This window comes from Myotis myotis, unplaced genomic scaffold (assembly GCF_014108235.1).
Source record: "Myotis myotis isolate mMyoMyo1 unplaced genomic scaffold, mMyoMyo1.p scaffold_m19_p_1, whole genome shotgun sequence".
Taxonomy (NCBI): domain Eukaryota; kingdom Metazoa; phylum Chordata; class Mammalia; order Chiroptera; family Vespertilionidae; genus Myotis; species Myotis myotis.
In genome coordinates this window covers 191,512,530-191,537,064 of record NW_023416313.1, presented here as the reverse complement: position 1 = coordinate 191,537,064, position 24,535 = coordinate 191,512,530, and the positions used below count along the sequence as shown (strand labels likewise).

Here is a 24,535-nt window from a genome sequence, read left to right as displayed (position 1 = left end):
CTGTAAAAGGAAGGAGTTGACTAAATGACTTCTGAGATCACTTAATTCATACACAATTCACCACTACTCATCTTATTGTAAGTTCAGTGATTAGAGGTTAATTACCTAAGAGGAAATAGATGGTCTCTTGAACACTGGATTTTCTCACATCTGTTTTATAACACAGAATGACTTGCTCATTCTACTTCTACAAATTGCATTCAACATGAGTTCAGTAAGAATTTATACATGTCGCAAAAATGGTGACCAGCAGGAAGGTAGGGAGGGAGAGAGTGTGAGAGCGCAAGGAAGTGATAGAGGAGTGTGTGGACGCGTGTGGTGTGTGTGTAAGAGCTAGGGACAGTTAGATTCTGCAGGTCTTCTAAGGGGCTGCTAAACCAGGCAGTCTTAGGCAGCGGAGTCCCGCTCCCTGCGCGGACACTCCTGGGCGGCCAGCACAGGCACGGCGACCATGCCATCTTGGGAAACAGAGCTGCTTGAGACTACGATCCTGGCCTCAGCACCGCCCAGTCTGATCTCAGACGCAGGACCCTGCAGCCACTGGGGACAGAGACCTGTGACCACAGCTACAGACCTGCGGACACCAAAAGTTCAGAAATCCCCGCAGCAGATCCGTGAGTAACAGAGCCCATCCCCCCTTCCCACAGGCTTTCGGGCAGCACCAGAGTAACTAACTGATAGACCCACCCCTTGCCGGGGCCTCAGCGCTCCAGGAACTTTAGCCTGGAAGTGCGCAAGTACCTTGGAACTGATCCTACATGCACTGCCAGCTTCTGAGCCCTGGGCTGGGAGCAATCGTGCGAACACCAGGAATTGGTCCCACGCATCACAGGCCCAGGGACCCCGATTCTCTGGGCAGGTGGCAGCACCAAGCACCAGTGACTTGACTGTGTTTGTTTTCACCTGCGCCTGAGATCCTGATTTCCTGTGCATTCATACTAAGAGCCAGTGACTCCAATTCCTGGTGCAAGGGCACACAGGAACCCTGATTCTCAAGGCAAGGTTGCGCGAAGCAATAGAGACTCTGATACTGGATTCTGGGGAACTCTGACTCCTGGCTCACGCTAGGGGGCTCTGGTTTTCAACACGCTTCAGGGGGGTCTCTGTTTCAGCACGGTGCAGGCAGGGTACCTGATTCTAAGGGCGCGAACGAGGCCACATTGAGCGCTGACAACACTGACTCTGAGTGAGCCTGGTTCCCACCAACTCACAACAACCACACATCTTAGTGTCAGAGCTCTTCAGTGACACTAGAGTGGTGGGAGGCGCCCACTGTACACGGCCCAGGCCCACGCAACTCGACGTTTGAACCATCGGGAGATAATCAGAATGAAGAGACAAAACAACACCCAGGGGAAAGACAATGAGGAGTCACCAAGAAAGGACATTAATGAAGTTGAAGCATGCAACATGACAGAAAAAGAATTCAGAATAATGGTTGTACAATTCATTCACCGGATGGATGAGAAAATCAACAACCTATGCAAGAATCAGGAAGAAATGAAAAGTGATATAGCTACAATCAAAAACACCATGGAAAGTTTCAACAGCAGACTAGAAGAAGCAGAGGACCGAATTAGTGAATTAGAAGATAAGGCAGAGAAACAAGCTCAATCTGAACAGCAACTGGAGAAAAGAATTAAAAAGCAGGAGGAGAGCCTAAGGGAGCTTCGGGACAACATGAAATGAAGTAACATACGCATAATAGGGCTGCAAGAAGGACAAGAAGATTAGCAAGGATTAGAAAATCTATTTGAAGAAATAATGTCAGAAAACTTCCCAGATATGGGGAAGAAAAAAGTTACACAAGTACAGAGAGTCCCAGGCAAGATGAACCCCAAAAGACCCACACCAAGACATGTCATAATAACGATGGCAAATGTACAAGACAAAGACAGAATCTTAAAGGCTGCAAGAGAGAAACAGAGAGTTACCTACAAAGGATCCCCCATCAGATTATCAAATGATTTCTCAACAGAAACACATCAGGCCAGAAAAGAATGGATGGAAATTTACAAAGTGATGCAAAGCAAAGGACTGAATCCAAGAATACTCTATCCAGCAAGGCTATCACTCAAAATTGAAGGGGAAATAAGAAGCTTCACAGACAAAAAAAAAGGCTAAGGGAGTTTATCACCACCAAGCCAGCAATGCAAGAAATGCTAAAGGGACTGGTGTAAAAAGAAGATATAAAAAGCTCAGAAAGAAAAAAGCCACACAAAAAAAGAAATGGCTACAAACAAGTACCTTTTAATAATAACTTTAAACGTAAACGGACTAAATGCTCCAACCAAAAGACATCGAGTGGCTGAATGGATAAAAAAACATGACCCATACATCTGCTGTCTACAAGAGACCCACCTCATTAGAAGGGACTCACACAGATTGAAAGTGAAGGGATGGAAAAATATCTTTCAGGCAAATGGAAAGGAAAAGAAAGCTGGGGTAGCAATACTTATATCAGACAAAATAGACCTCAAAGTGAAGGCCATAACAAGAGATAAGGAAGGCCACTTCATAATACTAAAGGGATCAATACAACAAGAAGATATAACTCTGGTAAACATATATGCACCCAATGCAGGAGCACCCAAGTTCATAAAAAAACTCCTGGAAGATATCAAAGGAGAGATCAACAACAATACAATCATAGTAGGGGACTTTAATACACCACTGACAGCACTGGATAAGTCCTCTAGAAAAACAATCAGCAAAGAAACAGCAATCCTAAATGACTCACTAGATCAGATGGACTTAATAAACATCTTCAGAACACTTCACCCCAAAGCCACGGAATATACATTCCACTCTGATGCTCATGGGACATATTCAAAAATAGACCACATATTGGGTCACAAGCAAAATCTCCCCAAATTCAAGAAGATTGAAATCATAAAAAGCATCTTCTCAGATCATGATGGCATAATATTAGAAATAAACTACATTAAAAACAACCCCAAATACTCAAACACTTGGAAGCTGAATAGCATGTTATTAAATATTGATTGGGTTAACAATGAGATCAAAGAAGAAATCAAAAACATCCTGGAAACTAATGACAATGAAAACACAACAATCCAAAACCTATGGGACACAATGAAAGCAGTCCTGAGAGGGAAGTTTATAGCTCTACAGGCCTATCTCAAAAACCAAGAAAAAATGGTGGTAAATCATCTAACTCTACAACTCAAAGAATTAGAAAGAGAGCAACAAGAAAAGCCCAGAGTGAGCAGAAGGAAGGAGATAATAAAGATTAGAGCAGAAATAAATGACATAGAGACCAAAAAAAACAATACAGAAAATCAATGAAACCAAGAGCTGGTTCATTGAAAGGATAAACAAAATTGACAAACCTCTAGCCAGACTCACCAAGAAGCAAAAAGAGAGGACCCAAATAAACAAAATCAGAAATGATAGAGGCGAAATAACAACAGACCCCTCAGAAATACAAATGATTGTTAAAAAATACTATGGACAACTCTACTCCAACAAACTAGACAACCTGGAGGAAATGGACATATTCCTGGAAAAATACAACATTCCAAAACTCAATCAGGAAGAATCTAAAAATCTCAACAGGCCAATAACTATGGAAGAAATTGAAGCAGTCATCAAAAAGCTTCCAGCAAACAAAAGCCCAGGACCAGACGGCTTCACAGGGGAGTTTTACCAAACATTCAAGGAAGAACTAAAACCTATCCTCCTCAGACTACTACAAAAAATTCAAGAGGGCCAAAACCGGATTAGCTCAGTGGGTAGAGCGTTGGCCTGCAGACTGAAAGGCCCCAGGTTCGATTCCGGTCAAGGGCATGTACCTGGGTTGCGGGCACATCCCCAGTGGGGGATGTGCAGGAGGCGGCTGATCAATGTTTCACTCTCATCAATGTTTCTGACTATCTCTCTCCCTTCCTCTCTGTAAAAAATCAATAAAATATATTAAAAAAAAAATTCAAGAGGAAGGAACACTTCCAAGCTCATTCTACAAAGCCAGCATCACCCTAATACCAAAACCAGATAAAGACAACACAATGAAAGAGAATTACAGGCCAATATCCCTCATGAACATAGATGCCAAAATCCTCAACAAAATCTTAGCAAATCGGATCCAGCAGTACATCAGAAAGATCATACACCATGACCAAGTAGGATTTATCCGAGGGATGAAAGGATGGTACAATATCCGCAAATCAATAAACGTGATACATCACATAAACAAATTGAAAGAAAAAAACCACATGGTCATATCAATTGATGCAGAAAAAGCATTTGACAAAATTCAACACCCATTTTTGATAAAAGCTCTCAGCAAGGTGGGAGTAGAAGGATCATACCTCAACATAATAAAAGCCATATATGACAGGCCCACAGCCAACATCATACTCAATGGACAAAAACTAACACCATTTCCCCTAAGAACAGGAACAAGACAGGGATGCCCACTCTCACCACTCCTGTTCAACATAGTCCTGGAAGTATTAGCCATCGCAATTAGGCAAGAAGGAGAAATAAAAGGCATCCAAATTGGAAAAGAGGAAGTAAAACTGTCTTTATTTGCAGGTGACATGATATTATACATACAAAACCCTAGAGACTCCATCAAAAAGCTACTAGACTTAATAAATGAATTTGGCAATGTAGCAAAATTAACCCCAGGAAATCTGAGGCATTTCTATACACCAATAGTGAGCTTTCAGAAAGAGAGATTATAAAAACAATCCCATTCACCATCGCACCAAAAAAATTAAGCTACCTAGGAATAAACTTAACTAAAGAGGTAAAAGACCTCTACTCAGAAAACTACAGGACGTTGAAAAAAGATATGGAGGAAGACATAAACAGATGGAAGAACATACCGTGTTCATGGATTGGTAGAATCAACATCATTAAAATGTCCATACTACCCAAAGCAATCTATAAATTCAACGCACTTCCCATTAAAATACCAATGGCATACTTCAGAGATCTAGAACGAACTCTCCAAAAATTCATCTGGAATAAAAAAAAGACCCCGAATAGCTGCAGCAATCCTGAGAAAGAAGAATAAAGTAGGTGGGATCTCAATACCAGATATCAAGCTGTATTACAAAGCCACTGTTCTCAAAACTGCCTGGTACTGGCACAAGAACAGACATATAGATCAATGGAATAGAATAGAGAGCCCAGAAATCGGCCTGAACCAATATGCTCAATTAATATTTGACAAAGGAGGCAAGAACATACAATGGAGCCAAGATAGTCTCTTCAATAAATATGTTGGGAAAATTGGACAGATATATGCAAGAAAATGAAACTAGATCACCAACTTACACCATACACAAAAATAAACTCAAAATGGAAAAAGGACTTAAATATACGACAGGAAACCATAAAAATTCTAGAAGAATCCAAAGGCAACAAAATCTCAGACATATGCCAAAGCAATTTCTTCACTGATACAGCTCCTAGGGCACTTGAAACTAAAGAGAAAATGAACAAATGGGACTACATCAAAATAAAAAGCTTCTGTACAGCAAAAGAAACCATCAACAAAACAACGAGAAAACCCACTGCGTGGGAAAACATATTTGCCAATGTCATATCTGATAAGGGCCTAATCTCCAAAATTTATAGGGAACTCATACAACTTAACAAAAGGAAAATAAACAATCCAATCAAAAAATGGGCAAAGGACTTAAATAGACACCTTTCAAAAGAGGACATTCAGAAAGCCAACAGACATATGAAAACATGCTCAAAGTCACTAATCATCTGAGAGATGCAAATCAAAACAACAATGAGGTACCATCTCACACCTGTCAGACTGGCTATCATCAACAAATCAACAAAAGACAAGTGCTGGAGAGGATGTGGAGAAAAAGGAACACTCGTGCACTGCTGGTGGGAATGCAGACTGGTGCAGCCACTATGGAAGACAGTATGGAGTTTCCTCAAAAAACTAAAAATGGAACTCCCATTTGACCCTGTGATCCCACTTCTAGGAATATATCCCAAGAAACCAGAAACACCAATCTGAAAGGGTATATGCACCCCTATGCTCATAGCAGCACAATTCACCATAGCTAGAATCTGGAAACAGCCTAAGTGCCCATCAGTAGATGAATGGATTAGAAAACTGTGGTACATCTACATGATGGAATACTATGCTGCTCTAAAAAGGAAGGAACTCTTACCATTTGCAATGGCATGGATGGAACTGGAGAGCATTATGCTAAGTGAAATAAGCCAGTCAATGAAGGAGAAATACCACATGATCTCACTCATTCATGGATAATAGAGACCATTATAAACTTTTGAACAATAATAGATACAGAGGCAGAGCTGCCTCAAACAGATTGTTAAACTGCAGTGGGAAGGCCGGGGAGGGATGGGGGGCAGGAGGGAGGGGGGTAAGAGATCAACCAAAGGATTTGTATGCATGCATATAAGCATAACCAATGGACATAAGACACTGGGGGGTAGGGGAGGCCAGGGGATTGTCAAGGGCGGGGGAAAAAAAGGGACACATATGTAATACCCTTTGTAATATTGTAAGCAATAAAAAATTAAAAAAAAACAAAAACAAAATACTTGAGGAAAAAAATGATGCAACTGCAAGAAGAAATAGGTGAATCCACTCTTAGAGTTGGCAACTTTATCATCACTCTATCAGAAATGGACATATCAAGCAGGCAGAAAAAAAAAAAAAGAATTTATACATGTCATGTGCTTAGTTAATCTAAGGTTGTGAATCCATATATATGTTTAAAGAAACAAAACTTCTCTACCAGGTGTGTATGTGTGTGTGTAAAGAGAGAGAAAGAAAGAGAGAGAGAGAGAGAGAGAGAGAGAGAGAGAGAGAGAGAGGCCTTACCTCATTTACACCCTTATGTTGAAGGTAGTTTCCAAGTTTTTCAAATGGCAGAAAAATAAATTTACTAATACAATTTAAGACTATGATAGTTAGAGGGATTCCAATTGCAGCAAAGACAATACAGAACAGTTGTCCACCAGTAGTCCTAGGAAAAACTGTCCCATAACCTGATAAGAGAAAAAAAGATAAATTCAATGCCCCACAAATGGAAACTGGTATAATATGCACATTTATCATTGGGCTTTGAGAGCAAATTTTTAGTCATTGGTATTCTAAGAGCCCCAGTGCACACTGCTCACCTGCAGTATGTACTGCACATTTTTAACAAAAACAAACAAAAAACCACAATGACTTAGCTAGAACTTATCCTAAGCAAATAATTAAGAAATGTGGGCTAAAATTAAGAAAAGTTTTTCAAGCTATTGCTTTCCAAAAACTGAATCAACATAAATGTTCAATAATAGAGGCTGATTATGTACATTATAATATATTGATATAATTAAATAGTGTGATTAGAATTATAATACGTCTATATGACATAGAAAGATACTAATGACATTGCTTGGAGACAGCAGTCTAAAACTACATACTGTCATTATATGAAAAACTTTCTATGGCAAAGAACTTTCTATTGCTTGTGGAGCAGTGAGATTATGGACAGTTATTTAAAAACTAGAGGCCCAGTGCATGAAATTCATGCATTTGGGGGGGAGTGTGTCCCCTCAGCCTAGCCTGCATCTTCTCCAATCTGGGACCCCTCAGGGGATGTCTGACTGCCGGTTTAGGCCCGATCCCCAGGAATCAGACATCCCTCTCACAATCCTGGACCGCTGGCTCCTAATTGCTCATCTGCCTGCCTGCCTGGTTGCCCCTAACTGCCCCCCATGCTGGCCTGGTCACTCCTAACTGCCCCTGTTGCCAGCCAAGTTGCCCCCAACTACCCCCTCCCTGCCAACCTGGTTGCTCTTAACTGCCCCTTCCCCCACCAGCCTGGTCACCCCTTACTGCCTCCCCCCCGCCAGTGAGTCACTCCCAACTGACCCCTCCCTGCTGGCCTGGTCACCCTTAACTGCCCCTCCCTGCCAGCCTAATCACCCCCAACTGCCTCTCCCCTGCTGGCCTGGTCGCCTTTTACTGCCCCCCTCTGCTGGCCTGGTCACCCCCAAATGCCCCCCCCCCCACTGGCCTGGTTGCCCCCAACTGCCCCCTGATGCCAGCCTGGTTGCCCCTTATGGCCCCCTGCCGGCCTGGTTGCCCCACACAGCCTGCTTGTTCAGTCATTTGGTCATCCTCACTAACTCTCTTGCTGGCCTGGTCACAGGCAGCCATCTTTGTGAGGGTGTGAGGGTCAATTTGCATATTATCTCTTTATTATATAGCATTGTATCGTTCTGTGTTTTCCAAGTTTTCTACATTTAGCACATTTTACTGCAATTAAATAAGAAAGTTAGTAGCATCAACATAAGATTCAACTAATTTTAGAATGCATGCTGGATTTTATGTTCTTGAGCCTCACTCAGATTCTTTTGACCCTTCTGGTACACCTACCCCCAACTGCCTTTAGTATATTTCTTGCTAAGGCAGTTGTCTCCTCTTTTTAAATTATTTTTTTTAAAGATTTTTTATTTGTTTTTAGAGAAAGAGAAAGGGAGAGGGAGAGAGAGAGAAACATCAATGTAAGAGCAAAACATTGATCGGCTGCCTACTGCACACCCCTACTGGGGATTGAACCCACAACCCAGACATGTGCCCTGATTGGGATTCGAACCAGCAACCTTTTGGTGCCCAACCAACTGAGCCACATTGGCCAGAGATATTTTTTAAAAATATTTTTTTTTTATTGATTTCTGAGAGGAAGGGAGAGGGAGAGAGAGATAGAAACATCAATGATGAGAGAGAATCATTAATTGGCTGCCTCCTGCATGGCCCCTACTGGGGATTGAGCCTGAAACCCAGGCATGTGCCCTTGACAGGAATCGAACCTGGACCCTTTAGTCCACAGGCCAATACTCTATCCTGTGAGCCAAACCAGCTGAGGGCTATTTTTTTTAAAAAATTCTTTATTGTTTCAAATATTACATGTTTCCTTTTCCCCCCATTGACTTCTCCCAAGCCACTCCCATCCCCAGCACCTGCCCTCACCCACCTACTGCCTGTATCCATTGGTTATGATTATATGCATGCATAAAGGTCCTTTAGTTGATCTCTTACCCCACCCTTAATTTTATTTTTTAATTACAGTTTACACTCAATATTACTTTGTATTAGTTTTTGTGTATAGCATAGCAGTTAGATAATCATATACTTTACAAAGTGTATCCCCAGATATTTCCAGTACCCACTAACACCATATATAGTTATCACAACACTAGAGACCCAGTGCATGAAAATCGTGCATTGATAGTGTCCCCAGTGGCTGCCGGTTGCTGACCAGGGCTTCCCTTCCCTGGCTGCTGGCCGCCAGCCAGGGCCTCCCTTCATTCCGCACCATCTCCTAGTGGTCAGTACACATCATAGCGAGTGGTCAAACTCCTGCCTGAGTGGACAATTTGCATATTAGGCTTTTATATAGAGACTAGAGGCCTGGTGCACAAATATTTGTGCACTTGGGGGGTTCCTCAGCCCGGCCTGTGCCTTCTTGCAGTCTGGGGCCCCTCGGAGGCAGTCAGATATCCCTCTGGCAGCCCAGGAGCCCTTGGGGGATGTCCACTTGCCAGCGGGGAGCAGGTCTAAGCTGAAGTTGGACATCCTTAGCGCTGCTGAGGAGGTGGGAGAGGCTCCCGCCACCACTGCTGTGCTGGCAGCCTTCAGCCGGGCTTGTGGTTGAGCAGAGCTCCCCATATGGGAGAGCACTGACCACCAGGGGCAGCTCCTGCATTGAGCGTCTGTCCCCTGGTGGTCAGTGTGTGTCATAGTGACCAGTCATTCCCAGTCGTTTTGCTGTTAGGGTCAATTTGCATATTACCCTTTTATTATATAGGATAGAGGCTTGGTGCACAGGTGGGGAATGGCTGGTTTGCCCTGAATGGTGTCCTGGATCAGGGTCAGGGTCCTGCTATGGTGCCTGGCCAGCCTGGGTGAGGGGCTGATGGATGTTTGCAGGCTGGCCATAGCCCCTTCAGGATGGGGTTCCCTACTTGGGTGCCTGGTCAGCCTGGGTGAGGGGCTGATGGCTGTTTGCAGTCTGGTCACACCCCCTTCAGGTTTGGGGTCCCTATTGTGATGCCTGGCCAGCCTGGGTGAGGGGCTGATGGCTATTTACAGGCTGTCCACGGCCATGGGCTGGAAGCAGGTATCTGGGATTTATTTAACTTCTCTAATTAAAACTTTGTAGCCTTGGTCCTGCTCAAAGCCTGGGTTGCCTCTGGTAACCCATGTTCCCAGCCCCTCCTTGAGCAGAGGCCATGGTGGCTGGAAACAGATATCTGGGATTTATTATCTTCTATAATTGAAATTTTGTAGCCTTGAGCGGAACTCAGGGCCGGCCAGGGCAGGCAGGAAGCTTGGCTTCCTCCATCGCCAGGGCAACCTAAGCCTCCTGCTCACTCCAGCTCCGTGGCCGCCGCCATCTTTGTGATGGAATGATGGAGTGAGGGAGTGAGGGTGTGACGGTTAATTTGCATATTACTCTTTTATTAGATAGGATTATTGACTATATTATCTATGCTGTTCTCTACATCCCTGTGACTATTTTGTAACGATCAATTTGTACTTCTTAATCCCTTTACCTTCTTCACCTGATCTACTAACCCACTCCCCTCTGGCAACCATCAATTTTGTTCTCTGTGTCTATGAGTCTGTTCCAATTTTATTTTCCTCCTTCTTTTGAAAATTGCCTTTATCCCAGTGGAACAGACTCACCTGTGAGGTTTGCCCACACCTATACCAATAGCGGTCTGACATCTATAATAATAAGAGTGTAATATGCAAATCAACCAAATGACTGAACAGAAGAACAACCATCTGATCTTCCGGACAACCATGCTATGACATGCACTGGCACCAGGCCAGCCAAGGCAGGTGCAATGCAGTTGGTTGGGGGGCCCCACCATTGCCCCATGACTGCCCTGCAGATGGAGACCCAGTTCACCAGCCAACCGGGCAATTGATTGGGGAGGAAGCGGGGGGGCTCCACGATTGCAGAGCCCTGTGATCTGATTGCCCCAAAAAGGGAGGCTCAAGCTACCTGGCTGGCAGTGCTGCAGCCGGTGGGCAGGGCCTCTCTCTGTGCAGTGATTGATTGTAGAGCCCTGGATGGGTGGGCAGGGCCACCAGCCAGTGACACTGTGGTGGGTGTGCGGGGCCAGCCAGCAATTGCATCCCACACCTGTAGCTCACAGAGGGAGTAGACCAGTGGCAGGGGAGGAGGGGCACCACTGCACAGATGGCAAGCAGTGGCATGGGTGGGGGTGGGGCCAGCTGCTGGCAGCCGGGGGGGAGTTGGGGGGGTAGAGAAGGAAAGCCCTAATAGACCCCGATCACTGGCCAGGTCTAGGGACCCTACCCAAGGGGTCCTGGATTGCAAGAGGGCATAGGCCGGGCTGAGGGACACACACACATAAACACACACACACACACACACACACACACACACACATACATACCTTGTGCACTAATTTCATGCACTGGGCCTCTAGTAGAAATATAAAAGGACAGACCCTATCTGCAGGGTGAGACCAATTTTGTGGTGCAAGTTTTGCTTAAAAACTATCCTGTTGAATTAGACTTATGTATATGGTTATATATCCATGTGCTGATTTATCAATTTTAAATTTTAGATAATATTTTTATTGATATTTTTATATAAAATATAGGGATTCAATTCTTATTGAATTGAATCCACCTTCTTAATGCTCCTCTCCAGGTTTGATATTTATATTGCTATTTTTCATTCTTTTGTATTTGCCTTTGTACTTTTATTTTATTATTTATTTATTTATTTATTTTTAAATATATTTTACTAGTGGCCTGGTGCACAAAATTCATGCACATTAAAGGGGAATTAATTAGAGGAAATACTTTAATATTGCTATTTTCCCTTTCTTTATAATAGAAGTATCAGAAATGAAAGAAAATTAGTAAAATGTATATGAAAATCTCCCTCCTGTCAGGGTCTGGGGTGCGCCGCAGGACCTAGAGTCAAGTCCCCACCCACCCACGTGCACCTCAAAATTATATGAGACCCAGACACAGCTGGCCCCACCCTCATTGGGTGAGACCCAGATCGGGCTGGTTCCACCCTTGTCAAGCCCCTCTGGGTGGGAGGCACAGCCTCAGGACCCCTGGTCCGGCGCCAAGGCAGAGGGTGTGGCCTGAGGTCCCGTTAAACCCCATTGGGCAGGGGGCACGGCCAGAGGTCTCCTGGCTCGGCACTAGGGTGGGGGGGCATGGCCTGAGGTCCCCCGTCAAGTCCTGTGGGGCAGGAGGCACAGCCTGATGTCTCCAGGCCTGTTGTTGGGGTGGGGGGCATGGCCTGATGTCCCTTGCAGGGCCAGGTGCTGTGCAGCCTCAGGTCCCTGCTGTTCAGTCGTGACGTTACGATGTCCCAGCTAATTTGCATATTCCTCTATTATATAGATAGATTGATTTTTTTACAGAGAGGAAGGGAGAGAAATAGTTAGAAACATTGATGAGAGAGAAACATCCATCAGTTGCCTCCTGCACACTCCCTACTGGGGATGTGCCCGCAACCAAGGTACATGCCCTTGACTGGAATCAAATCTGGGGCCCCTCAGTCCGCAGGCCAATGCTCCATCCACTGAGCCAAACTGGTTAGGGCTACCTTTGTACTTTTAAACAATATTCTTAAACCTCTATTTAAATTTTCTTTATAAATTCCTGATTCCTGGTATTGTACATTGAAAGTACTTAACCCCCTCTCCCCCTATTATTTTCTCCCTCTTTCCTCCCTTCTCCATCATTCCACATTCTGGTTTCTTTTTTTATATCATCCTACGTGATCACATTTACACTCTGCTCTGCAACTATAACCTACCCCTTTTAGGAGCACCTTATAATAATAGTTTTTTTTTTGCCTCTCTCATAGCCCCCTTTTTTTGCCAAAGACTTGGTGATGTTGCTTTTGGGGGAGTGGGAGATGAGAATTAAGTCCCATTTTACTTATTTAGGAACATTTTTTTTTAGATTTGAAACATTTTTTTGTTGAAGTGTGTGGACGGAAACCTTTCTTATTCCAGATAATTCCTGGTTCAGAGACCACAGTCTCAGCCAAGATTTTAAGGGACCCAAATGTACGGGAAAAGAAAAATGGCCTTTTTAGTAAAAATATTGCTAGCTGTCCTCTTTTATCTTAGTAGACTCAGTGCCCCTTAAACCAGTGGTTCTCAACCTTCCTAATGCCACAACCCTTTAATACAGTTCCTCATGTTGTGGTGACCCCCAATTTCATTGTTACAAATTGAACATAATTAAAGCATAGTGATTAATCACAAAAACAATATGTAATTATACATGTGTTTTCCGATGGTCTTAGGCAACCCCTGTGAAAGGGTCATTTGACCCCCAAAGGGGTCGCGACCCACAGGTTGAGAACCGCTGCCTTAAACGCACTACTCTATTTCATTAAATCTAAGATACTGGGTACGGGAAATATGTAGACGTAGTGCTTCATGCAAAACAATTATAAAATATTTAACATCCTAAGTGGAAAAAGAAAAGTACAATACCTACCTATTGTAGTTACGATAATTACGGAAGTTACAAATGAGTTGAAAAAAGTCCAAGAGACAACAGCAGTTCTATTTCCTGTGGCAGGTATTCCCAATAATACAAAATAACCCATCGTCTACAAATTAAAATAAGAGAAAAAACAAAAATAAAATTTGGGGTTGTGTAATTTATATTTCTTTAAGTAGAACACTAAAGAAAGTTAGTTCCATTTAGTTGGATTCAAATCAAAATCCATATTTAATTGGGTCAAATAGGACATTTTCTCTAGGATCAAGCAAAACAGAAATGTTTGTGATGATGACTGTTTATGATGATAAATGTTTATGATGATAGCAATTTTTTTTGAGGAAATTTGTGAGAGTATGTATATACATATATATATGTATATAGACTTAGGACAATTATTTAAAATGTTAATAAAGTTCAATTATTTTTAGATAATTAGCAAAGCTGAGTCAAAGATAGCTGCAGAGAGACTTCCAGTGTAAGCAAACCAATCATGAGATGGGAACAAAAGAAATAAGGACATAGTAATTGTATCACAGCATTGGAAAATAAGGAATTCATGAGAGGGCTAGCAATTTTTGGAAAGTCTAAACACATAGGATTCTGTTCATGAAGGAACCTCAGCCAAATAACTTTACAATATAAACAGTTAGAGATGTTGATATCTTTATTCTCTAAATACCCCCAAGAAGGAGAACCAAGATGGCGGCATAGGTTAACGCCGGGGTTTGCTGCTTTGAACAACTACTTCAAAAGTGAAACCAAAAAACGGAAGGGACATCACCCAGAACCACAGGAACGCTGGCTGAGTGGAAGTCCTACAACTAGGAGGAAAGAGAAACGCATACGGACACTCAGAGGAGGCGCAGTGCTGAAGTCAAGTTCTGAGGTGCGGAGTGCGCGCAGCGGGCTGGCGGCGGAGGGCGCGGTTGGCGTTTTCAATCGGGAGGGAGTCGCAGACTCTGAGCTCCAGATCCGGGCGAGTCTTTAGGGACCCAGACTCAAACGGGAGAAGCGGGACTGTCTGGCTTCGGTCGGAGGGAGTGCAGCTTTCTCTCTGAGCTTTGCAGCGGGTGCTGGGACTCAGAGAGGCAGAGCCCCTGGGGACAGGACTGAGAGCCGCCATAACTGCTCTGTCCAGCCCACCCTGTTGATCCTGTGCGACCCGCCCCGCCCAAGCCCTGCACAGAGGCTTTTGCCGGATAGCCTCAGGCAAAGGCTAGATTAGCACCTCCCTAGAGGACAGAAGTTCTCTCACTGCTGACACAGCTGATTCTCATAGCCACTTGGCCTGGAGGTCAAACCCTCCCTGGAATTAGCTACAACAATCAAGATTTAACTATAAGACTGCGAACAAAGACCACTAGGGGGTGTACCAAGGAAGCATAACAAAATGCGGAGACAAAGAAACAGGACAAAATTGTCAATGGAAGATATAGAGTTCAGAACCACACTTTTTTTTTTTTTTTAAATATATTTTATTGATTTTTAACAGAGAGGAAGGGAGAGAGATAGAGAGAGTTAGAAACATCGATCAGCCGCCTCCTGCACATCTCCTACTGGGGGTGTGCCCGCAACCCAGGTACATGCCCTTGACCGGAATCGAACCTGGGACCTTTCAGTCCGCAGGCCGACGCTCTATCCACTAAGCCAAACCGGTTTTGGCCAGAACCACACTTTTAAGGTCTCTCAAGAACTGTTTAGAAGCCGCCGATAAACTTAATGAGATCTACAAGAAAACTAATAAGACCCTCGATCTTATATTGGGGAACCAACTAGAAATTAAGCATACACGGACTGAAATAACGAATATTATACAGACTCCCGACAGCAGACCAGAGGAGCACAAGAATCAAGTCAATGATTTGAAATGCGAGGAAGCAAAAAACACCCAACCGGAAAAGCAAAATGAAAAAAGAATCCAAAAATGCGAGCATAGTGTAAGGAGCCTCTGGGACAGCTTCAAGCGTACCAACATCAGAATTATAGGGGTGCCAGAAGATGAGAGAGAGCAAGATATTGAAAACCTATTTGAAGAAATAATGACAGAAAACTTCCCCCACCTGGTGAAAGAAATGGACTTACAGGTCCAAGAAGCGCAGAGAACCCCAAACAAAAGGAATCCAAAGAGGACCACACCAAGACACATCATAATTAAAATGCCAAGAGCAAAAGATAAAGAGAGAATCTTAAAAACAGCAAGAGAAAGAAACTCAGTTACCTACAAGGGAATACCCATACGACTGTCAGCTGATTTCTCAACAGAAACTTTGCAGGCCAGAAGAAAGTGGCAAGAAATATTCAAAGTGATGAATACCAAGAACCTACAACCAAGATTACTTTATCCAGCAAAGCTATCATTCAGAATTGAAGGTCAGATAAAGAGCTTCACAGATAAGGAAAAGCTAAAGGAGTTCATCACCACCAAACCTGGATTATATGAAATGCTGAAAGGTATCCTTTAAGAAGAGGAAGAGGAAGAAAAAGGTAAAGATACAAATTATGAACAACAAATATGCATCTATCAACAAGTGAATCTAAGAATCAAGTGAATAAATAATCTGATGAACAGAATGAACTGTTGATTATAATAGAATCAGGGACATAGAAAGGGAATGGACTGACTATTCCTGGGGGGGATAGGGGTGTGGGAGATGCGGGAAGAGACTGGACAAAAATCGTGTACCTATGGATGAGGACAGTGGGTGGGGAGTGAGGGTGGAGGGTGGGGCGGGAACTGGGAGGAGGGGAGTTATGGGGGGAAAAAAAAGAGGAACAAATGTAATAATCTGAACAATAAAGATTTAATTTAAAAAATAAATAAATAAATAAATAAATACCCCCAAGAAACCTCAAATACAGAGAAGAAAAGAAAGATGGGAGTGGAAAGTGGTACAACGAACAGGATAATTGAAAGATATTTTCATACGCTTCTTTATTCTTTATAGAATGCTAGAATGAATTTAACACTAATCAAGATCAGACATGAGCTCTATGCAGTTTGGCTTAGTGGATAGAGCGTAGGCCTGCGGACTCAAGGTTCTGGGTTCAATTCTGGTGAAAGGCTAGCCGATCAATGATTCTCTTTCATCACTGATGTTTCTATCTCTCTCTATCCTTCTCCCTTCCTCTCTAAAATCAATAATATGTAAGACCAGATATGAATAGTACAGGGAAGGAAAGAAGGAATAACAGACATGAATAGCACAGGGAAGGAAGGAAGGAAGGAAGGAAGGAAGGAAGGAAGGAAGGAAGGAAGGAAGGAAGGAAGGAAGGAAGGAAGGGAAGGAGGAATTATAGAGTATCTAGAAGTATAGAATCCCAAGTTCTAGATAAAATATTATTAAATCAAATCTAGTAGTGTTATAAAGGATACATTATGATTAAGGGAATGTAATAAATGTTAAACTCTAGGAATCACTAAACATATAATAAAGATGATAACCATATATTAATCACTTCAATAAATACAAATGTAGATGAAATAAAATAATACTTATTTGCAAGTTGTAAATAGGAACAAAGTTTTAATTTGACACAGAGAAACTGTAACAAACTCCAGTGGCTTCATGCTTAACAAGGAAACATTAGAGGTATTCTAATTAAAGTCAAAAGTAAGATAAAAATGCCATGCCACTATGAGAGTCATTAGAAAATCTAATAGCAGAATTACAATTCTAAAGACTTTAAATGTTGAGTAATTGAACAAAGAACATAAAATATGTTTAAAATGTTTAACAAAATCATAAGAATTTGAGACATATAAGAATAAAATATTAATAAGAAAGGCCACACAGATTTAAAGAGGATAAAGCAGAGCTTTTAGAAAAGAAAAACATAATCAATGAAATTAAAAATTCAACATATCCAATAAGATGGAACCAATGAGAAAATAAGTAAATGAAAGATATAGCATGATGAATTTCTCAAAACAAACCAACAAAGGCAAAATAGTGGAGAATATAAAAGATAGGTTAAGAGTATATAGAAGATAGAAATAGATCAACCATATCAATCATTTAAAAAAAAATTAATGGCTCAGCATTTCCAAGAGCTGATAAGAGAAATAAATATAACAATTCATGAAGCAAACCCCTAGCAAAATAAAAAACCAAAGTTATATCTAGACCAGTGATGGCAAACCTTTTGAGCTTGGCATGTCAGCATTTTGAAAAACCCTAACTTAACTCTGGTGCCATGTCACATATAGAAATTTTTTGATATTTGCAACCATAATAAAACAAAGATTTATTTTTTTGTTATTTACTTTATATATTTAAATGCCATTTAACAAAGAAAAATCAACCAAAAAAATGAGTTTGTGTGTCACCTCTGACAAGCATGTCATAGGTTCGCCATCACTGATCTAGACTTAAATTAAACCAGTAAAACAACAGAGATCAAGAGAAGTTCATAAAAATCAGAGAAGGTCTCTGATGTCAGAGAGAAAAGATAAATAATCTACAAATGATGGGAAATCAGAATAACAGAAAACTTGAAAGCAACAGAAGAAAGCAACAAAGCAGTGGGATAATGTCTCCCAAGTTCCAAAAGAAAACAATTGTCAACCTAGTATTGCACAGTCTGCTGAAATATCTTTCAAGAAATAAGTTGAGATGAATATATTTTTAGACCAAAACAAAACACACACACAAAAAAGAGTTAATTATCACTAACAGACTCTCATGAGTAAAATTAACCAAAGACATTTCACAGGAAGGAAAATTATCTCTGAAACTAAGAATGAATAAAGAAATAAATAAAATGTGGATAAATAAAAACAAAAATTAAGCATATATTATATAATAACATAATAAAAATTAGGTTGAACAAAAACACTATTGGATGACATGTGAAATGGGCACTAGGGAGATGGTAATCAGTGGAAAAATACTCCAAGATAGGATGCTGCACACACATAGGAAACAACTATTTTTAAATATTGGACAAGAGGAAATGCAGAACTGTAGTCACTAAGAGAAGGAAAACAAGGTGAGTAGTACCATTGCCCAGGCTGTTTGGAGATAATTTCTAGACTTTGGTATGGGGGGAGGGGCACCCCAAAAATAGCATGGTGATTTTGCTGAGCTGAGAGGACAGAGATTGGAGTTCAGTAAAGCTGAGGTGGCTACAACTTGTGGGCAGAGTTGCATAGAGGAGGAAGCTACACAGAGAATGAATCACAGAAATCTGCAGAGAATTCTCTTTGAACTAGAGGCCCAGTGCACGAAATTTATGCACAGGAGAGGGTGTGTGTGTGTGTCCCTCAGCCCAGCCTGCACCCTCTCCAATCTGGGACATCCCTCTCACAATCCAGGACTGCTGGCTCCCAACCGCTCGCCTGCCTGCCTGCCTGATTGCCCCTAACTGCTTCTGCCTGCCAGCCTGATCACCCCCTAACTACTCCCCTGCCAGCCTGATTGATGCCTAACTACTTCCCTGCCAGCCTGATTGCCCCTAAGTGCCATCCCCTGCTGGCCTGGTCACCCCTAACTGCACTCCCTGCAGGTCTGTCCCCCCCCAAGTACCCTCCCCTGCAGGCCTTTGATTGTCCACAACTGCCCCCCCCCCCTCTGGTCATCTTGTGTCCACATGGGGGCGGCCATCTTGTGTGTTGGAGTGTTGGTCAATTACCTCTTTATTATATAGGATCGTTCTTTGACTGAATGACATTCCACACATGAAAAGGGTGAAACATTGTGAGGCTGGTCAGAAACAATTTCTTGAGACAGACTCTCAAACTGGCCCCCAGGGTCTGGTGTTCATGCCCTTGTGTGACCCCCTCTCTTTGAGGATGGGTGGGACCTTTGATTGATTTCTAGCGACACGGAATGTATCAAAGGTGACAGGATGCACATGATTCCATGTAAGTGAAAAGATTATATGAGACTGTAGTGCTGATCTTGCTAGAGACTCTCTCTGCCTTGCTGGCTTTGAAGAAGGAAGCTGCCATGCTGTGAAGTGCTGACTAGAATGATATAACCAATGTAAATGTCCTTCTAAAAAAGGCAAAACAAACCCTTTTCAGACAAACAAAGCCTGAGAGGCTTCGTCACCAGATTTTTGTGGTTCTTCATATGCTGAGCACTTTAGAGTGTATTTTGAATGCTATGTTATGAGACTCTGAGTCTTATTGAAATCCTATGGAGACGGTTGGCATTTTCACTTCAGCAGGTCATTTAGTTTAGATTCAGACTGCAAGTTCCAACTCATATTCCGTGGGATGTGCTCCCAGTGTCAGTTCAGCTCTCACAGCCTCTGCAGTATCATCTGGACCAGTCCCACATGCCCATCACCCAGAGGTCAGTCTGGGACCTAGATTCAGGTGTACCCACTCATTCAGTTCTCAGAGTCTTTGGTGTGAAAACTAAACCCATGTACGTGCAGGTCAGACCTAAGCAATTGTATAGGGTCACTTCTGCAACAGCCCCCTCTCTGCTATCTCCCTGCCACTGTCTTGTTCCTGATGATTCCCTGTTGAGGTCTGCCAGCCAGAAACCAACTTTTTCCTTGATTGTGCCATGTCTGGGGCCAAGTGGTAGGAGGACAGAGAAAGAAGGGAAAAAAGGGAAAAGGTTTGGCCCTAGCTTTGAAAGGACAGCTTCAGGGAGCAGAATTTTGTGAGTTCCCACTGCTTCCACTGTTGCTGCTGTCATGACTGTGGGAACGACAGCATTACTGGGGAACTGGGGTATAAGTCAATGAAGAAAAGAAGTAAAAGGGAGGATGTGCACTCTCTCTGAGCGTTAGGAGTTCCCTTTCCTGCTCCATGAGTCAGAACTAGAGGCTGTCTCCTAGAACTCTCGGTTCACTTCAGAGTTTGCAACTGTATTAAGATCAGACTCAGGAGATAAACCCAGATGGCAGCATAGGTAAACACTGGAGATTACTGCCTCGCACAACTACTTCAAAAATACAACTAAAAGTTGGAACGGACATCACCCAGAACCACAGGAAGGCTGGCTGAGGTGAAATTCTACAACTAGAAGGAAAGAGAAAAGCATACCGAGACTCAGAGGAGGCGCAGTGCGTAAAATACAAAGGTGCGGAGGTGCGTGCGGAGCGGGCTGGCGGCTGAGGGCGCGGTTGTCTGTTTCAATCTGGAGGGAGTCTCAGGTTCTGAGCTCCAGTTCCGGGCGAGTCTCTGAGGACCCAGACTCAAACGGGAGAAGTGGGACTGTCTGGCATCAGTCGGAACTCGAGGGCAGCTTTCTCTCCGAGGTTTGCAGCGGTTGCTGGGACTCTGGGAGGCAGTGCCTCTGGGGACGGGACTGAGAGTAGCCATAACTGCTCACTCGGCCCACCCTGTTGATCCCCTGGGACCCGTCCTGCCCAAGCCTTGCACAGAGGCATTTGCGGGATAGCCTTAGGCAAAGGCTAGATTAGCACCTCCCTAGAGGACAGAAGTTCTCTCACTGCAGACACAGCTGATTCTCACAGCCAGTTGGCCTGGAGGTCAAATCCCCCCCAGTATTACCTACAACAATCAAGGCTTAACTACAACAAGACTGCGCACAAAGACCACAAGGGTGTGCACCAAGAAAGCATAAAAAATGCGGAGACAAAGAAACAGGACAAAAATGACAGAAATGGAGGATATAGAGTTCAAAACCACACTTTTAAGGTCTCTCAAGAACTGTCTAGAAGCTGCCGATAAACTTAGTAAGGCCTTCGAAAAGACTAGTGAGACTGCCGATAAATATAGTGAGATCCTTAAGAAATCTAATGAGACCCTCGATGTTATGATAAAGAACCAACTAGAAATTAAGCATACACTGACTGAAATAAAGAATATTATACAGACTCCCAACAGCAGACCAGAGGAGCGCAAGAATCAAGCCAAAGATTTGAAATGCAAAGAAGCAAAAACCACCCAACCGGAAAAGCAAAATGAAAAAAGAATCCGAAAATATGAAGATAGTGTAAGGAGCCTCTGGGACAGCTTCAAGCGTACCAACATCAGAATTATAGGGGTGCCAGAAGAAGAGAGAGAGCAAGATACTGAAAACCTCTTTGAAGAAATAATGACAGAAAACTTCCCCTACCTGCTGAAAGAAATAGACTTACAAGTCCAGGAAGCACAGAGAACCCCAAACCAAAGGAATCCAAAGAGGACCACACCAAGACACATCATAATTAAAATGCCAAGAGCAAAAGACAAAGAGAGACACTTAAGAGCAGCAAGAGAAAGAAACTCAGTTACCTACAAGGGAGTACCCATATGACTGTCAGCTGATTTCTCAACAGAAACTTTGCAAGCCAGAAGGGAGTGGCAAGAAATATTCAAAATGATGAATACCAAGAACCTACAACCAAGATTACTTTATCCAGCAAAGCTATCATTCAGAATTGAAGATCAGATAAAGAGCTTCACAGATAAGGAAAAGCTAAAGGAGTTCATCACCACCAAACCAGTATTATGTGAAATGCTGAAAGGTATCCTTTAAGAAGAGGAAGAAGAAGAAAAAGGTAAAGATACAAATTATGAACAACAAATATGCATCTATCAACAAGTGAATCTAAGAATCAAGTGAATAAATAATCTGATGAACAGAATGAACTGGTGATTATAATAGAATCAGGGACATAGAAAGGGAATGGACTGACTATTCTTGGTGGGGAAGGGGGTATGGGAGATGCGGGAAGAGACTGGACAAAAATCGTGCACCTATGGATGAGGACAGTGGGTGGGGAGTGAGGGCGGAGGGTGGGGTGGGAACTGGGAGGAGGGGAGTTATGGGGGGAAAAAAGATGAACAACTGTAATAATCTGAACAATAAAGATTTAATTAAAAAAAAAGATCAGACTCGGGGTGCAGGGCTGGGTTGGGGTGCTTAACTCACTCAGTACTTCAAATTCTATTGCTGCTACTATTTTCTATCCAGATGCCTCAATACCTGATTTATATATTCTTCCCAGTGTTACAAGTACATTCAGTGGGGGAGAAAGAGTGGAGTGTACTCTCTCCACCTTTCCCATAACTACAGCCTGATCAATTGACTTTGGACAAACTTGGCATAGTAATTTCATGGAAAAAAAAAAAAAGGTAGTCTTTTCAGCAAATGATTCTGCAACAACAGAATATGTGTATTAAAACTAACAAACCTTGATGCTTACTTCAAATAACTGACCAAAATTAACTAGAAATATATTATATGAACAAACAAATAGAAAAGCTAAACTATATCACATCTCACAATCTTTCTGACTTTGATTTAGCTGAAGATTTCTTAGAACACAAAAAGCACAAACCATAAAAGAAAAGAATTATGAACTGGGGTTTCTAAAAAACAAAATTCTCTTCAAAAGAAATCAGGAGCACCCAGCTGTCATGGCTCAGTGATTGAGTCACGGTTCGATTCCTGGTCAAGGCACATGCCCATGTTGTGGGCTGGATCCCTAGTAGGGGGTATGCAGGAGGCAGCCAATTAATGATTCTCTCTCATCACTGATGTGTCTATCTCTCTCTCGCTCTCCCTTAGTCTCTGAAATCAATAAAAATTTATTTAAAAAAAAAAACCCATGAGCAAAATTAAGATCAAGCCACAGTCTAGGAGAAAATATAAGCACTACATATGCCTGACAAAGTACTCAGTGAAGGAAGTTATTTCCTAGCATGCTCACATTAAATGGCTTCTCTGCACAGACAGAAGTCTTCTGACTATGAAATGAACTGGATCTTCATCTCTTACCTGCACAAACATTTCGACCTCATGAAGAGTATAATTAGCATGATGTTTCAGAAAATCACTTTTCAGGTTAACTGCCAACTTTCGCTGCTCCACCTCAAAGTCTTCCTCCAAAGCTTGAAATATAATTGCCCCAAGCACGAGGAATGATAAATAGGAAAACAAGAGGATGCTTATATGGAGTTTGGTGCTTGGTGTCTCTTTATATAGTGGAATGAGGGTCAGAGAATTCAAATCACATTAATGTCCTCTCAAAAGAAACCCAATACAACAAAGCAAGACAAAATTCCCAGATACACAACATGAACTTGTTCTTAATTATTAACCTGCTATTACACAACTATACAAAATAGACAAATCTTAAATAGTCATGGAATCAGAAAATGACCCCCCTGTGTCCCTGACTATGTTCCCTTATTTAAAAAAAGAAAAAAAAAAAAGAATTGTGCTGTTTTGGGAGATCTGTAAATACTACAGGGTCAAAGTTAGCCAAGTGACTAACTCTGTTATTCACTCCGTTTCCTTAGAGGAAATTTTATTATGGAGTTATACTTTGGAGTATGCCCAGTGAATATTTTTTTAAGAATGCACAGTTAATGCTTTAAGTGTCTGGTAAAATGTATTAAGCTAGACGTTTTAACTACTAGATACTAGTGCTGTGAACTTATGCCAGTTACATAACTGCTGTGTTTCAGATTCCTCATCTGTAAAGTAGAGATAATAATAGTTACTTGATGTGTTGTTATAAAGATTAAATTGGTTGTATATTTAAATATATTTAAATCCATAAAACAAGGTCTAGCAAATAGGAAATGCCCAAATCTTAGCTAGTAGTCAAGAAGTGGTGGTGGTGGTAGTAGCAGAAGTAATAACAGTAGGAGTATTAGGAAGAAGGGGAGGAGTATTAACTCTGCTTCCCACTTCCTCTACCTTCTGTCCTGCAAACGCTAGGCGTTATTGCTGGCAGAACGAAGAAGACTCTTATCTTGATGGGGCCAGATTCCAATACTTAGAAAGCTGAAGCCCTGTGCGTTTCTCAAGGCTCTGGGACAGAGCTCTGAGGCAGGCATGTGACTTGGAAGTAGCAGTGCCCTCCATTTGAATCTGCCTCCTCATGCTTCTTGCATTAGAGCATAGGGCAAGTCTCAGTAGCCCTGACCTTCATCACCTCGGTGAGCCTTCCCAGTGGGACTTCAAAAACGAAAGCATATGGTTATGTTTTCTAGGTGATATCAAAACTCTAAGAAATAGGCTATTGTATGCCAATGATATATCAGTAAAAAAAAAAAATCCTAGTTCA

General features: G+C 42.3%; 1 protein-coding gene across 1 annotated transcript in view; it reads right to left on the bottom strand.

Annotated features, from left to right (window-relative positions):
• The window catches only part of LOC118678866 (potassium channel subfamily K member 16-like), a 31,010-nt gene that overhangs the window by 5,576 nt on the left and 899 nt on the right, over nucleotides 1–24,535 (bottom strand). Inside the window, exons 2-4 of the mRNA XM_036355018.1 lie at nucleotides 23,239–23,435; nucleotides 13,541–13,655; nucleotides 6,851–7,017 (exon numbers count right to left, since the gene is read on the bottom strand). Of these exons, the coding sequence (XP_036210911.1) occupies nucleotides 6,851–7,017; nucleotides 13,541–13,655; nucleotides 23,239–23,435 (479 nt within the window). The remainder of the gene's footprint in view (nucleotides 1–6,850; nucleotides 7,018–13,540; nucleotides 13,656–23,238; nucleotides 23,436–24,535) is intronic.